The sequence below is a fragment of the Pagrus major genome, chromosome 1 (assembly GCF_040436345.1).
Source record: "Pagrus major chromosome 1, Pma_NU_1.0".
Taxonomy (NCBI): Eukaryota; Metazoa; Chordata; class Actinopteri; order Spariformes; family Sparidae; genus Pagrus; species Pagrus major.
The window spans coordinates 8,723,749-8,739,321 of NC_133215.1; the positions used below are offsets into that span (position 1 = coordinate 8,723,749).

Below are 15,573 nucleotides of genomic sequence, written 5' to 3' on the forward strand. Positions count from 1 at the left end.
TGGGAAAGGATTGTATATTTATTCATATTAGTAAGAAGTGAGTTTCAGTATTGAGAAACTTTAAAGTTTCAGTCACAGGTTTCAACCGTGTTTCCTACTAAACTATCAGATAAGAGAGTTCTTAGTAACAACATTATCATGATGGAATGAAGCCACAGGATGTGAAGTAATGATTATGTTATTAGGGTCCGAGCATTAACCTTGCGAGGACCCTATTCAAGCTGAAGGAGTCATTGTTATGCTTTTATACTTCATTCTAAGGTATGTCGCAATGTATTAGCAATGCATTTATGGGAAATACTGAAGAATAAAAATGTATTATTCACTTGGACAAAATAATCCACACTCAAGGTTCACCTAATGAGATTTTCCAGAGCATTTAACCATCTCACAAGAAAACTCTTACGATTTCATTCATAGCACTTTTAGCACCTTTCAACCCCGACTCATCTTAATTACCTCTTCTCATTCAAGCTGCTGTTTTCAAAGTTGATTAATTTTAAGTCAACCTTGACGAGTTCTCAGATTCTATGGGTGAAAACACAGCTGCACCCACAGATAAAAGACTATTTGATGGAGTTAAAAGGAAAAGGAAAGGCTATTAGGTGGACCTTGAGTTTGTATAGCTCACATTAAACATTTTGCCTACTTCAGTAAAGTGCACCACTTATCTGTTGTGAGTAAGTACTAGGGCTGTCACAGCCTAACAGGTCACTTGTTCATCACACTCCCAGCAATGTCCGTCCTTCAGCGTTCAGAGGGAGTACCTTCACCTCTAGTATAGTCTTTATATTTACCATGTGGTGTCATATAGCTGCACACATTTATATGGTGGCTTCTGTTCTGTTCTGTTGGTCTTTTTACTGGCTCTTGGAAGGCATCCAGAGAATGAGTATGGTGAAAGTAAGCAGTCAGTTTAAGTTGTACACTTGATGTTGCTCCACTCGTTGCTGGTGCCTCCGCAGCCTCACTGGGATGTGAAGCTGTTATTTTGTCAGGAGTTATTTTGTCATCTAAGTTTTAGAACCCGAAACACTTTCACAACCACACCCTGCTCTTCAGATGTTATGGTGTCGTGATTATCCGATCCCATCTTCCTCTATTTTTTATTTATCAGCTTAAAAGCCTGCAACTCCCCTCCAGTTAGTAAGAACTGAAGAGGCCTCTTGGATGAGAGGTGAGACGTCTTCAAGAAACTGAAACACATCCAGTTGCCTACGATACAGCACCACACACAGAATTTATCAGCTTAGTTTACTGATTTTTCTAATATGGCATTCAATAGGTCAGGCTCATAGTGAATTTTAAGACCGCAAGGAAAACTACTTAAAATTGTCTGTCGAACTTACAGAAATAAGGATTTTTTTCCCACAAAAAAAAGTTTGAAGTTTTGATTAAAGATTTATGCTGTGCTCTTCTATGGTAACTCTTTGAGGACGAACTGAAACAACCCCTGAAAATCTTGTCTTTGCTGACTTCCAGTGGTTTAACTTTCCGCCATGCTGCAGTGACGAACAGGTGTATTCCAGGACCCAGTGACATCACAGATAGGTGTGGTTACAGCTTGAACATAACACACTTCTAACCACGCCCATCAATGATGCTGGGTGTGGTCAGCGGTGAAACTTTCAACCACAGGGGGCAGCAAAGCTCTGCTTTTTATCCTGGTGTTAAGTTACTCTTTAATAAGCTTATCATACTTCATGGCATTTCTTTCTCTAGAAGTCCTAAATGGACTCATAGTTGTGTGGTGGTATTTGTAATGTCTAAAATGTAATATTATACTGACTCTCTTCAAGGGTCAGGACAGATTATACAGCACAGACAAGCTGCACATTATTAGAGGGGAAACATTCCTCAGATGGTTGGCGGATCTGGCAACCTGGCAGCTTGGCATGTCCGTCTTCTCTCTCTATGTGTGTGTGTGTGTGTGTGTGTGTGTGTTGGCAGCACTACACACACTCCAATGTCACGGTCGTCTTCAACATCTGTCCGGTCGGAGGATTACCCGCCGAGCCTCCACACAGAGGAGCTCTGAGGAAAACTGCTGGTTTCATTTTCAGTAAATCCGAACACCTGTAATGTGCTGAGTTATCCAACACATTAGAAATGAAAAACATGCAATAACGATCATATTTTAATCTTCATATCATGAAAGTTTGGAGGGCATCAGTAGCTGAGAGATACAGGCTAACATTAACCCCGTTTGGCCTTTAAGAACAGCAGTTTTCTGTGGTGTTGATTCCTGTTAGGCCTTAAAAACACCAAAAGACAAGTGCTAAATTAAAGGAAATAAAACGTGAATGAATGCAGGCCCTTTTTTCATAGTTTGAGGAGAACATGTGAGTTTGCTGTATGTCTTTCAAGTCTTTTTGTTTTCGCGATAATCAAAACATTGCTAACCACGATGAATGAGTTCAGTCTTTACCCCCTCATACTTCACATCTTTCAATAAGTTTCATATGAGCAAGTTTGCATGTTTTTTTGGGTTTTTTTGTACCAATGCAGGAACAAGTCGTGCCAAGAAGAGCAGCTGTTGCTGTTCTTTGTGTCAGAAGAAGTGAATCTTCAAACTCATAGGAAATCAAATGTGTTAGTAATATTGTTCGGCTAAACAAGAAATATTTAACGCGGCAGCTGCCTCAAATTCAGTGCAAAGAAATCCTAACACACCACCATATAATAAGTGAGTGAATCCACTCAGCAGACTTTTATATAGTGCACGCTGTAAAACCTGACTTTACTTTAAAAGATCAAGGAAACAGATTACCTCAAAATGACCAAGTAAAGTAGATTAATAACTTTAAGTTGTATAGACTTTTATAGCTTTTACAACCTAAATGTATTAGTCTACTTTGCTTGGTAATTCTGAGGTTGTCGGTTTCCTTCCTGGCTTTTTAAGTTCATTTAAAGTTGACTTTAGTGAATTACAGTGCAGGTCAATAACGCTAGGACTTCTGGCTGTTCCAACAACTAAAGTGAAAAATGAAAACCCCTTAATCTCAGGGAAGACACATCTGAAGAAGATGAATGAAGTCTGCTTGCTCTCTACCATGTGCTTGTTCATCCAGAGGCCTCTCTGCTTGGCTAACTCCGCCCACACCCGAGCGCTCAAACCGGCTATTGGCTCACCCAGGCCCGGCCCTGCCCCCTGGAGGAGTTTATAACTCCACTGAAATAAATCAGCAGGAGGTCATCCAGTGAAGGACGCAGACTGAGCGGCTGTAGGTTGCGCGTCCACTGTGGAGATGTTGTAAACTGAAGACAACAGTCTCTCAGACTTCCCTCCCGTCCATGAATGAAGCTGTAACACCACCCACTGCGTCACAATGTGGAAACCCGCCGGTGGATCGATAATCACCTTCGGCTCAGCCCCGCGCGCTGCTGCCGCCGCGGTCACCTGTCTGCTCGTGACCGGGATGCTCGTCGTCACCGTCGGTCACCCGAGCAGCGGAGACCCGGTGGAGCCTCCGGTCGCAGCGCCGGGCGGAAAAGTTTTCTCGGCGTATTTCAAGAAACTTACCCGAGAGAGGAGAGCGATAAGCGGCCCCACGCGGAGAAGCGCTCCCCCCGGGCCGGTGGAGCATCTCTCCCCGGACGATCTGTTTATAGCGGTGAAAACCACCGGGAGATACCACCGACAGAGGCTGGATCTGCTGCTGGACACCTGGATCTCCAGGAGCATGCAACAGGTGAGCCAGAGGAGGGAAACTTAGACTTGGATTGGGCCACACTTTGAGGGTTTTATACAGTTAAAATAACCCAGATATGTGTTTTTAACTCGAGATGAATAAACAACTTGACTTTTGTAGCTGTTAGAGCCTCAGATTACCTGCATGCTTCAGTAAAACCTTTCAGAAAGTGAATAATCAACAGCCTGTGTGTGATTTCATTCAGTGCAAATCCCTGAATGTCATGCAACAGGAGAATAAACAGGCTGCCAGACTGTACTTTTAATGTGCTCGTGAATCATTAAGATCTTGTGTTTGTGTGATGGGTCACATGGAGGGAGAAAAAAAAACCCTTTCATGTCAGATCAGTGCTTATTCATTAAGATCAGAGCTCAGCTGTACATCATCTGGCCTCATGCAAAAGTGTGATCTCCTGTAAATATCAGGGGAAGTTGTATATGTATAGTAAATATTTCCCCTCGTCTCCTCCTCCTGCTGCTGCAATTGCAATCAAGTTATAAACCCCCTCAAATGTGAGTGGTTTCCAGAAGAAGCTGCCTCTTTGATCCAGCCTGCCAGCGAATCATAAAACAGAGATAGAGGCCTTTGTAATGTATGAGAGGGAGATCTGAGGGCCGACGGGCCGACCACACTGCCGCTTAATGTGTTGACATAATACAGGCAGGGGACGTAAAGAGGAAACTCTATAGTGGATGAATGAACCCTGGATTTCCTCAAGTAGTCTCAGTAGTGAGATGCAGATGTGTTTCAAGACTCCAATTACAACAAAACAGTTGTCCAGGCTGTCATCAGTACACACAGCAAGAGACTCACTGTCGTCTGCATCATAAAAGACGGCTTCAAACGTCAGGAAAACTGATTCGTCGTGGCTGTGAAATAGTAGAGGAAGTTAGATTTCAGAGAGGCTTTGCAGTTTCAGGGACACAATTTGAGCTACTTGTGTTTTTCAGTCAACTTTCTTCTTCTACTCCACGGCAGTGTGAGTGAAGTATTGTCACTGAAACACAACTAGGTGTATGTTGCAGACAACTATAGTTGTTTTTGCACTGAAGCTATTTTAACAGCCCGATTACTTTCACTTTTGATACTGATATTTGTGTTTTACTCGAGTCCTTTTATAAGTGCTGGACTTTTTATATGTAATTCGGCGTTTTCTATCATACAGTTGTTTATTTCATGTAAGTAAATCTTCTTAACGAGACTGCAACCAATGATTGTTTTCATTTTTCAAGAGCCAAGGTGCTGCGTTCAGCAGTCTTAAACCCAAAGATATTCAGTTTACTTCAGTGGAAGTGTAAGAAAACCAGAAAATACTAGCATTTAAGTAACAGGAAACTCAAATTTTTGCTTGATAAATTACCAAAACAATACATTTTGTCACTTCAATTCTTCCTCTGCTACCAATTGCATTAGAGGACATCTTGTCCAAGTCATTAAACCAGCAGTCCTGTGATCTGGAGGAGTTAAGACATGACTTCTGGATCTGAAAGAAAGCTGTTGGGCTCGGGGGGGAGTTTCAGCTGTAAAGAGCCTCAGAGATAAATATTTGAGATCAAACGGTACGAAAAGACAGCTTTTTGGTCTGAATCACAGTGGTGAGTGAGTCAAAGATGAATCTGTTGCTATAAAACACATGGGACTGTGGTGAACTGCACCCAGCGGCTTCAAAGCTCGTAATCGAATGCAGACACGACTGTGGAACGTACAGCGGTCGTTGTGATTTCCATTTAAACCTCAGAGGACTCGTTCGAGCCTCGTCTCAAGCTGCACAGAGACTGTTGACATGTAAATAGAGCTTATGTAGAGGGATCAGCTGATGTGTGTGAGTGCGGGTATGACTTGGGATGCTTTCGAGGACACATTTCAGACTCGAGAGCGGAGTTAATTGGGGACGGGCGGTGCAACTGGGGACTAAAGCTGTGTCCATATTGGAAAACAGATGATTTTTGGGTCAGTGGTTAAGATTAGGGTCGGGTTAAGGTTAAGATTAGGGTAATGCTTCGTTTCCACGTAGCTCTGTGCACATATGTGAGTCAACAAGTGGATTAATTCCTACGGGAACCTCTGTTAACTCCGAAATATGCCCAGGACAGGCGAAAAATGTTGGAACTCTACGTAATACAGCTTTATTTATACATTAATATATTTAATTTTACATTTTAACATTTCAAGTCTTCTAAGTGAAAAGCTCTATGGCATACTTCATCTTTTAAAGGTGCAATATGAAATAATTTTAGTTTTAAGACATTAACAAAATAAAATGTGACAAAACGACAGTGTTGACATTATGTCAAAGTCTTTGTTATGTTTTGTGTTGCACAAATGTCTACTGAAGTTAGCATGCTAACCAGCTAGCAGTGTAATAACTGCAGTGGTGCTCTGAGCTCCCAGTGCAGGCAAGCCCTATCTAACATCAAATAAAACATATTCAAATCCACTAGAACTGGATTTTTACTAGGATCTGCATGAAATTGAACCCATTTATAGATGCCAGCCATCTAAATATGGATGATTGTTATCGTAACGTTAAAGAAAGTGAGAAAAACTTCCATCCCGAAAGTTAATGAGGTCTGTTCTGGGCCGAGACCCATCCTCCATCCAAGTTTCGTGGAAATCTGTTCAGTATTCTTTGTGTAATCCTGCTAACAAATCAACTAACTATCAGAGGTGAAAACATAACCTCCTCGGCGTAGGTGATAGGAAATTGTGATAAGATCCTCCCCCATGCGTTCCTATCTTCCCATAGAGAAATGCATTTCCTTGCGTTGAACCGTGGCGGCGTAAACTGTGTGGAAACAAGGCAATGCTATGTAATGCTGGTGTGTGTGTGTGTGTGACTGTGTGTGTGTGACGCATTCCTACATCTGCTCTCACGCTCAGGTGTGTGTAACTCTACCTGTTTCCCAGACACACCTCTATACTATAAGACTGCTGAGTAATGGAAACACAGCAGCACACACGTTCTCACACACACATTCTCACAGTGTTACCTTCACAAGCACAGATGCCTTGGGAACTCTCCAGATTTCTCACGGGAAGCTAAAAATGTGTCTGATCACAAGAGCAAACACACACACACACACTGCCTCTCTCTCTCACACACACAGACAGACGCCACTTTCTCCTGTCTCGGTTGTTGTTGTTGTTGTTTCCTGTGTTATAAAGCTCAACTCCTGGTGATCCACTGACCCACCAACCCCCTCAAAACCACATTTTCTCTCTTCACACTGACCCCTCCACCCTCCTCCACCTCCTGCCTCCCCACCCAGCTTGGGCCTGAGCACACACTGGTATGACACAGACACACACTCTAACAAGAGGCTGACTGCTCTCTGGAGGCTTAAAAAGGCTAAGAGTGAAAAAAAAAGGAGACTGACAAAAAGTCACAGCTGGCTGGACTCTCTCTCAGTCTCTCTTTCTTTTCTCTCTACCACCGGCAGTGATGTGATCACACAGAACTTGGACCAGAGAGTTATTATTGAATTCGTGCTGCCGGGCAGGAAGGTTGCAAAGTGCACTCAGAAAGTGATGGGACACATTCTGTGGTTTCTGTCCCTGAAAGCAAACTTATCTTTATTATTTGGGGTGTCAAGTCCTTAGCAGTCAGTTAACGTCCGACGGCTAAAATACACAAACATCAGCAGACATTGGGATCTTCTTCTTTCAGATTCTCTGCCAAGCCAGCCCTGCAGCAACCCAGTTAGTATTGATCTGTTGATTTGCAGAGTCATCTTGACATCTTCTATTGAAAAGTGAACATTTTATAGACTTCAGGGACACAAAGAGCCATTCTTTAACAACATTTAAATTGGCTATATTTCATTGTTAGGTACGTCTTATCTAGACACTGAAATACAGTCACTCAAGTGCTGTTGAAACACAGTTATGTTGTTTGCAACCGAGATGTCAAAACATTTACTTTACAACTAAATCTAGCCCAGTTTTAACTTGGGGCACTTGACTGTTTTAAGCCAGGTTGGAGCATCGATCTATGGATGATGAAGTCAGCTAACTATTGGATCGATTGCCATGAAACTTTGTACACACACTCATGGTCCACAGAAGAAGTTCTGGTCCCTTCACTTGTCATCAGTCATCAGATCAAATTCCTGTTTTCTAGTTCTGTGGTTTCTATCCAAATACTAGCAAAACCAATGACATTCTCATCAGTTTCAACTGTACACTATCCTTAAACTTGTGTACTGTGTATAAAAAGTCCCACACCGCTCACCCAGCGTAAAAGTAAACGGCCTGAACTGAAAGCCTCATTGTCAGAGCCGAGACGGTATTTACAGACCGCTCTGTGTGTGCACCCAGCGTGTGTTTACTTCCTGTGGAAAGTTGAGGGGTCTACACGGCTTCCTGAGTGCGCGGTGACCCTCGACCCTGTCACTCATCGCATAAACACTCATGTACACACAAACACACACAGAGCTACAGCTGCTCTGCTGCTGATAGACAAGAGGCTAACCTTTGTCTTGGCGTCCATCCAACATCAGCATTACTTGCTGCTGCAGTGTGTGTCAGCATGTGTGTGTGTGTGACCGAGGAAACAGGTGGAGTCTCACCTGAGATCGTTAACAGTCGTCAATGAACAATGACGGTGTAGTAGTAAGCGCTTCTGTGAGCTGGTGTTTGTGTTTCCCTGCTGGTCACTGCAGGCTGCTGGAATAACATGAACTGTGTGTGTTTGCTTTCTTTTCCACAGACGTACGTGTTCACTGATGGAGAGGATGAGAAGTTGAGGAAAAGGATGGGTGAGCTACACACACACACACACACACACACACACACACACACACACACACACACACACACACACACACACAGCAGTTTTGCTGAGTAGCAGCAGCGTTATCTGCAGTCTGTGAGCAGGAAAGCAGGAACACGGCTGCTGACTGGGCAATACTGTGTTTCCCTGAAAGTGCAGGAAGTCACTTCGGTTTAATCAACAGGCCGTTCCTCATCTTACTCATGGAATTGTTTTACTTTCAATGAGGTATTCTTCTCACTATCGCACACGACGTTCAACTCACTGCAGAAGAATGCATAATGAGGATTTTTATTGGGTTGTTTTCGAGTTTAAAATGGGATCAGATTTTTAAAAGGCTTCCCGCTTCCTAAGTGAACTTTTATTCAAAGTTACTTCATCAAGTAAACATCTTTCTTTGTTTCTTTCTCATTTAAAGTCTTTAACCGTTGCTGTGCCGGAGTTGGTCACTGACTTGTGTTTGTTTGTTATTATCAGGAGCTCACCTGATCAACACCAACTGTTCGGCGGCCCACAATCGTCAGGCCCTCTCCTGTAAAATGGCTCTGGAGTATGACGCTTTCATAAAGTCTGGCAAGAAGTAAGACACGCTGCAAAACAAACACTTGTCGTAAACAAACACAGAAAGCTTTTTCCTAACCCTCGGCGTCGTCTGTCATAGGTGGTTCTGTCACGTTGATGATGATAACTACCTGAACGTCGGCTCCCTGTTGAAGCTCTTGTCTCAGTACAGCCACACGCAGGACGTCTACATCGGCCGGCCGAGCCTCGAGCGACCGATAGAGGCCACAGAGAGGCTCGGCACCACTGAGATGGTAAAGTTTTATTCATTTACTGATTACTGTCTTTCATTACTTTTATTTATATAAACATAATAATAATAAACATCATTAATAAGTGAAAATTTTATAGTTAAACTAAACAATGAAAAGCTTTGAAATGCTGAGATCTGTATTGGTTTGTCCTTCATTGATCATTCATACATGATCACAGCTCCTTCGTTAATGCTGTATGTGTGTGTGTGTTTGTGCAGAAGCAGGTGCGTTTCTGGTTCGCCACAGGAGGAGCAGGATTCTGTCTGAGCCGCGGCCTCGCCCTCAAGATGAAACCCTGGTCGAGGTAAATCCTTACTTTGATCAGTTATGAGAATTTCTTGGTGTTTTTGTCAGCTACATCACCGAACGTCGGTTCTCTCTCCGTCTAGTGACGGCACTTTCATGGCGACAGCCGAGCACATTCGCCTTCCTGACGACTGCACCGTCGGTTACATCGTGGAGGCGCTGCTCGGCGTGAGCCTCATCCGCTCAGCATTGTTCCACTCGCACCTGGAGAACCTGGGACTGGTGTCAGACATACACAGCCAGGTACACACACACACACTTACCCACACACTCACAAACTCACACAGACGTACTCATCTGCCGGCTGTCTAAACTATGTTTTGTTGTCCCCTCATCAGGTGACGCTCAGCTACGGCACGGTGGAAAACAGCAGAAACACAGTCAACCTGAACGGAGCATTTTCAATAAATGAAGACCCTACAAGGTAAAATATCTGTCTTTGTATTAGTTTATGGAGATATGTGGGAAGGAACTAGGGATGGGAATTGATAAGACTTTATTCCACTCTCATTAGGGCTTTCTCAGCATTAACACAACTGTTTTATTATCCCAGATTCTGAACATTTAAAGCATATTTCTGTCTGAAATGAAGCCACACTCTGGACCGTTCCCTCCTCTCCTCCATGACCCCTTTGTTGGATGTGTTTGATGTCGTCGTTTGCAATATGCAACTGTCAGAAAAAATCATCTGGGGCTACAACTTACGATCATTTAAATTCATGATTAACTGATTAATTGTTTGCATATACATGGTGAGAACTGCCAGTTGCAATTTACATCAAATTGTTTTGCAGAGAAAACAACGTTATCTGTTGAAAACCTGAAGTTACATAGTGCAGAAACAAGTGACAGAGACATCGTTCACCCTTTTACAAAACACTGTAACATGTTCAACATGACTTTAAAGCTGTTATTTTAAGGTAAAATAATTACATAATGTTGCTTTAATTAATCGGCTAAGAAAAAATGCTCACTCATCTCACCAATTAATTAATGCATTGTTTGGATTGAAAATAGATTAAACTTCAGTGCCTGTTTTCTTACAAAGGATCCAGTCTGTGATGCCCAGTCTAACACAAAAGGCGGCCTTGTTTAATTTCCAGCAGTACATCACACAGAGGAACAACATTCATAAAAGCAAAACAATACAAAGGATAAAACACAAAAGTCTTCCTGACATGAAGGGGATTTGTTTTGTATTTCCCCCCCTTCCCTTCTTTCTTTTGCTTTTGCTTTGACCTCTCCTCAGTTATTGTATCATTGTGTATTGAATTGTCATTATTTCTGTGCCTTGTCAGTAGACGCTGATGGGGGGGAGGGAGGGCTTGAAGTAATGAGAGAAACTCGCTGACCTATTGATGGACGGGTTAATTGAAAAAGATTCTTTTCAAACAATCGATAGTACATGCTGTATATTGTATTTGTGTCTGTTTCAGGAAAAGCTTCAGTTTTAAAACATGTGTACTACATCTCTCCTTTATGTAAGCGCTTCTGGTTGGGAATGTTTTACTACTATGACAAGTTTCCTGGCTTTGTTCATTGTGTGTATGTGTGTAAGCACTGGACTAATTGTATTCACGGTCTTATTTTGAAATCCCCAGTTGGCAGCTTCCAGGCATTGTGACACTCATTTCCGTCTCTTTCTCAGGTTCAGGTCGATCCATTGTCTGCTGTACCCAGACACTCCTTGGTGCCCCAGCCCCCGGCGTCTCTAACACCTAACTGGAGACACATTCAGACTGATGGAGGAGAAGAAGTTTTAATGTCTGCCTAAACTCAATGTTCTCTGTTGGAGACTGAGATTATCACAGACATCCAGGAGTCTTACTGTTGCTCCCAAGTGCTGAAGAATCCCTGAAACATGTGGACATAAACAATTTCTTCACGTCCAACAGCACTCTGAGGAGTAGACTGACTTTTTAGGAAGAACTGCAGTTGTATGAGTTTGACACCTGAACTCTACTTAGGCCCAGACTTCCAACAAGAGATGAAGACAAAAGGCCGAACTCCTCTGATGAATAAGAAATGGAGAGTTGACTTTGCTGTTCTTGGATTCTGAAGAAAAGAAAAATGTAACGTTTGACCTGAGGGGGGCTACAAGACGAAAAGCAGTGTTGTTACCTAAATCAAAAAGGTTTATCCTCTGTAGTGGACATCTCGGCTCCAAACTGAGCCTGCCAGACCTGCCTTATCTTTTACACTCAGCTGTCCTCTATCATGTTTAGCTCTTTTGTTAGCATCAGGCTCAGTTGTGCTTTGAGCTCAACGTTATCCTCGGCATGTAATGTTTAGGCTCAGAGACTAATTCTGCTCTGCTTCAGCTTGTTTCTTTTTTATCTTCCATCATGTTATCTCGTATGAAAACATTGTATTCGACAAAGTGAAAGTCATTTTTCGTTCGGTTTTTGTAGCAACTAAACCAGTAAGGCATAACATGTTACATCAGAGAGCTTTAGAGCTGTTGGAAGGCAGATTTTGTTACTGCTGGCTGTAGTGCTAAGCTAACAGTCTTAATATATATATCACAGTCTTAAAATATTCCATAAATCAGAATCTTAACCACTTTATTTGGAGGTAAAATTGAAATGAATGTTGGTCGTAATGCCATCGCACTGAAAAACTGCGCACACAACTACGGTAATTAAAGTGGGTCAAAGTTGAACGAGGAAATCGTCTCTAAACTAGCGTACTTTACTCGTCTTCCAAGTAAATATTTCGCCCTGAACCAAAGTGTGTAGGCCTCTGCCAGGGTTAAGACTGAGACTTATTTGACTGTGGCTTTATTGCTGGAATCCCACTGCTGTCCCGTGTGAACATGACAGGGGCTGGGTCCACTCTAAGCCGCTGCTCTTTAATGTAGCCTGTTATTCTTTTTCCTTACATTCTTGTGGCTTCTCTCCACTTTCTCAGCTGTGAAAGATGTAAATATGTTGTTTGGTTGCTCACATGCGACCCTACACACTCCAGTGTTAAACAGTTTGGATTCAATACATGAAGTAATCGACACAGAAATGCCGAAGGAACAATCATGTATAATTTTTTTTTTTTTTCCGCATAATGAGGTGACCGACATCAGAGGGAGTTTCATGGTTTTGTAGAATCCAGGCTTCTTATCTGAAGGTTTTATTTTGTCAGTGTTCAGTATTATCCTTTCTCTGAAGTATAAGAGCACTTTGTTGTGTTATTTCTGCTGTTTGCAACTCATCATATGACAAAAGGACATTTTGAAAAAAAAGTCAGACATTTTAGGAAATCCACTCATTCGTTTTCTTGACAGGAGTTGGATGTCAAGATTTATACCACTCATGTTTTTACGCCAAATATGAAGCACAGCTGTTGTCTGGTTAGCAAAAGTTGTTCTTTTTTAGACCATCAGTTTGTGTAAAGATATAATATGTTAACTAATGAGCTTAAGAGTTGCTCATACACAGATTTGTTTACCCTCAGACAAAACCTTGCTAGCTAGCTGTTTTCTCCTGTCACCAGTCTTTTGACTTAGCTAAGCTAAGCTAAATAGCTGCTGGTTCCAGCTATATATTTACGTACAGACATGAGAGTGGTATCAATCTTTTCATTTAACTCTTGGCAAAACACCAACTAGGGTATTTCCTAAGACACATTTTCTATTCTGGACTCGTCCAGTGAGGCCTGTGTAGCAAAGTATTCTTCTAAAAAGCTGGATATCACCAGTCTTTATCCATTTCAATGGATGGATTATGTTTGTTAATGATTTAAAATGTTATACAGTAGCAGTATAACAAAGATGTCCCCTTTTTGAGGTTTTATTGACAAATGACTCATGTTGGGTCGTCTTCTATCTTTCTGTGTGTTGAAAGCAGTTGTTACAACTGAGTGAAAATTAAATTCTGTCCCTCGTTAAATGAATGTACATGATGAACCGTGGCTTCTGAAGCGGACATGCTCTCTCCAGTATCTGGACTGTATGTGGATATTATGGTTAGCCTAATAAAAACAGTTTTTGGTCAGATACTTGAGTGTGAGATTGTGTTCTTTAACAATTTGAGGGTTTTAAATGGAGCTGTAATGGACACTGTTTCAACCTCTGACCTTGTTTATGAGCTACTGGGTTTCCTGTCTGGGGACCGGTAACCCCATAGAAGTACAGCACACACACACACACACACACACAGAGAAACAAGAGTCCTAGAGAGATAAAGGCAAAGCATTAGCGGACTGCGTGTGTGTGTCATGGTCTCTCTCCCACTTTGAGCTCAGAGATGTCAGACTGTGTGGACCGTGGGGAGCACTTAGACAAACAGGTTGAAAATGCTCCTGATGAGACGGTGACACCTGCTGGCTGCATATGTTCCTGCATAGTGTCAAAACTAGTTAGGAAACTGTCCGACTGCTGCTCCTCATGACCATTTTTATATACACTACTCAAAACTAGGGATATTGTTTACCAGTGAAAGACTTCGAACCCTTTTATAGTATTTCTCAGGTGTTTGTAAAGGTCCTTGAACTGTGTAAACCAAGGACAAAGAAGGAAATAAGCCGATGACTTTATCATTTTATCCCTAAAAATGTTAGCCATATTGTATTTTAAGTATATTAGAATATTGTCAGTAAAATAAACAAAAAACTTGAGGTGGCAAGGGCTTCTAAAAATGAGCTTTAATTTCCACATTTCCATTTCTCTTTTTAGTTTTCACTTTTAACAATAAATCTACATTAAATGGGTCAAAGTAGTCCTCTAAATGTAGACTGTGAATTGCTTAACCACCTGCCCCCTTTTTGCTAATGCTTCTGAATATCAAAAGTAGGTTACCACCACCAGAAATAGCTTGACAGGTATGATTACCCCTGTGAAAAGCTTCATATGCTGACTCATGGTGCACAGGAAAAACAGAATATAAAGAGCTGCCAAACATTTTCTTTGTGTGAGTTTCTAGACAGCTGCTGTGATACATGATTGTCTCAGTCAGTCAGTCACATTGTGTTGCCTTTAAACAGCATAAAACATGTGCTGCCTGAGGGGCAGACAATGTTGTTTTGACAGCTGCATCAGTGAAACATTCTGTCACACTAATATGTCACAAATTTTGCAATTATCAGTTGGCAGCACAGTTTTAAGAGTACTAGTAGTGATATCTAGAAGCAGACAGTATAACATTGGTGGACACTTTCAAACTCAACAGTTTCTAGAATTGGCAACATCACCTGCAAACTTTTTTTTCATGGAAAAGACATCTTTAAAGTTCTTGTGTTGGTCTTACATTTCACAAATCCACCACAACTTTCTTACAAATGTTTGCACACAACTCTACCCCAATGCACCACACTTCATTCATATTACATTTTCAGCTTTCTTGCCGTCCTAAGTGTGGTGCCCAAGGTTTTTTTTTCCAGTTTTCTTAAACTTCTTTTTTCCTCTACGGGGACCAAAACTGAAATTTAATGGTTTGGTAAAAACAAATATTGTATTGTATTGGAAAAGAATGTCACTCTGCCTGCCGTGCCTCAAATTATAAACATGCAACACCTGGATTCACATGTTTGTTGCAACACTGATCCTGATTAGATCCAGTTCTGCTGCTCATACACAAAGTCTGAAACTCTTTCTTACAGACTATAGAAGTCTGGCTGTATGGTTAGTCCATGCATAATGTACTTGCACTGAATTTCCACAAGGCTGTGGCAAAGTTGAGATAAGCTTGTGAGTCTAGATTGATGATGTAATGCAAATTGCTTATTCAACGCTGTACTTTATATTAATTAGGATATCTTTCTACTTAAGTAATGGATTTGAGTACGTTTACCAGATCTTTCAAAGCATTTCTTATGTTTTAGTTTCTCAGAGCTGAGATGTTGAAGCTCTGACAGATTCAGTTATTGCTTCATGATCTATGAAGTGACAGTGCAGACATAAAGTGTGTACTAAGCCCTGATAAGACATTGCCAGTTACGTCAAGGAAAATTTTTTTGTTTCATTCATTCACATGAAAAAAGAACCCCCAGTCTTCATCAG

At 41.7% G+C, this 15,573-nt stretch overlaps 1 protein-coding gene across 2 annotated transcripts; it reads left to right on the forward strand.

Moving 5' to 3' along the window:
• The first annotated feature begins 3,190 nt into the window (after nt 1-3,190).
• LOC141008096 (beta-1,3-N-acetylglucosaminyltransferase lunatic fringe-like) lies at nt 3,191-13,574 on the forward strand. Of its 2 annotated transcripts, none has more exons than XM_073480346.1 (8): nt 3,191-3,692; nt 8,401-8,449; nt 8,941-9,043; nt 9,125-9,278; nt 9,497-9,582; nt 9,668-9,827; nt 9,923-10,008; nt 11,233-13,574. In XM_073480346.1, exons 1-8 carry the CDS (start codon nt 3,330-3,332, stop codon nt 11,297-11,299), a joined length of 1,068 nt encoding a protein of 355 aa, XP_073336447.1. In that variant the 5' UTR covers nt 3,191-3,329; the 3' UTR covers nt 11,300-13,574. The 2 variants fall into 2 exon arrangements, with proteins under 2 accessions (XP_073336447.1, XP_073336525.1); XM_073480424.1 differs by lacking the exon at nt 11,233-13,574 and adding an exon at nt 10,138-10,215 and having other exon boundaries at nt 3,237-3,692.
• Nucleotides 13,575-15,573: the final 1,999 nt, after the last annotated feature.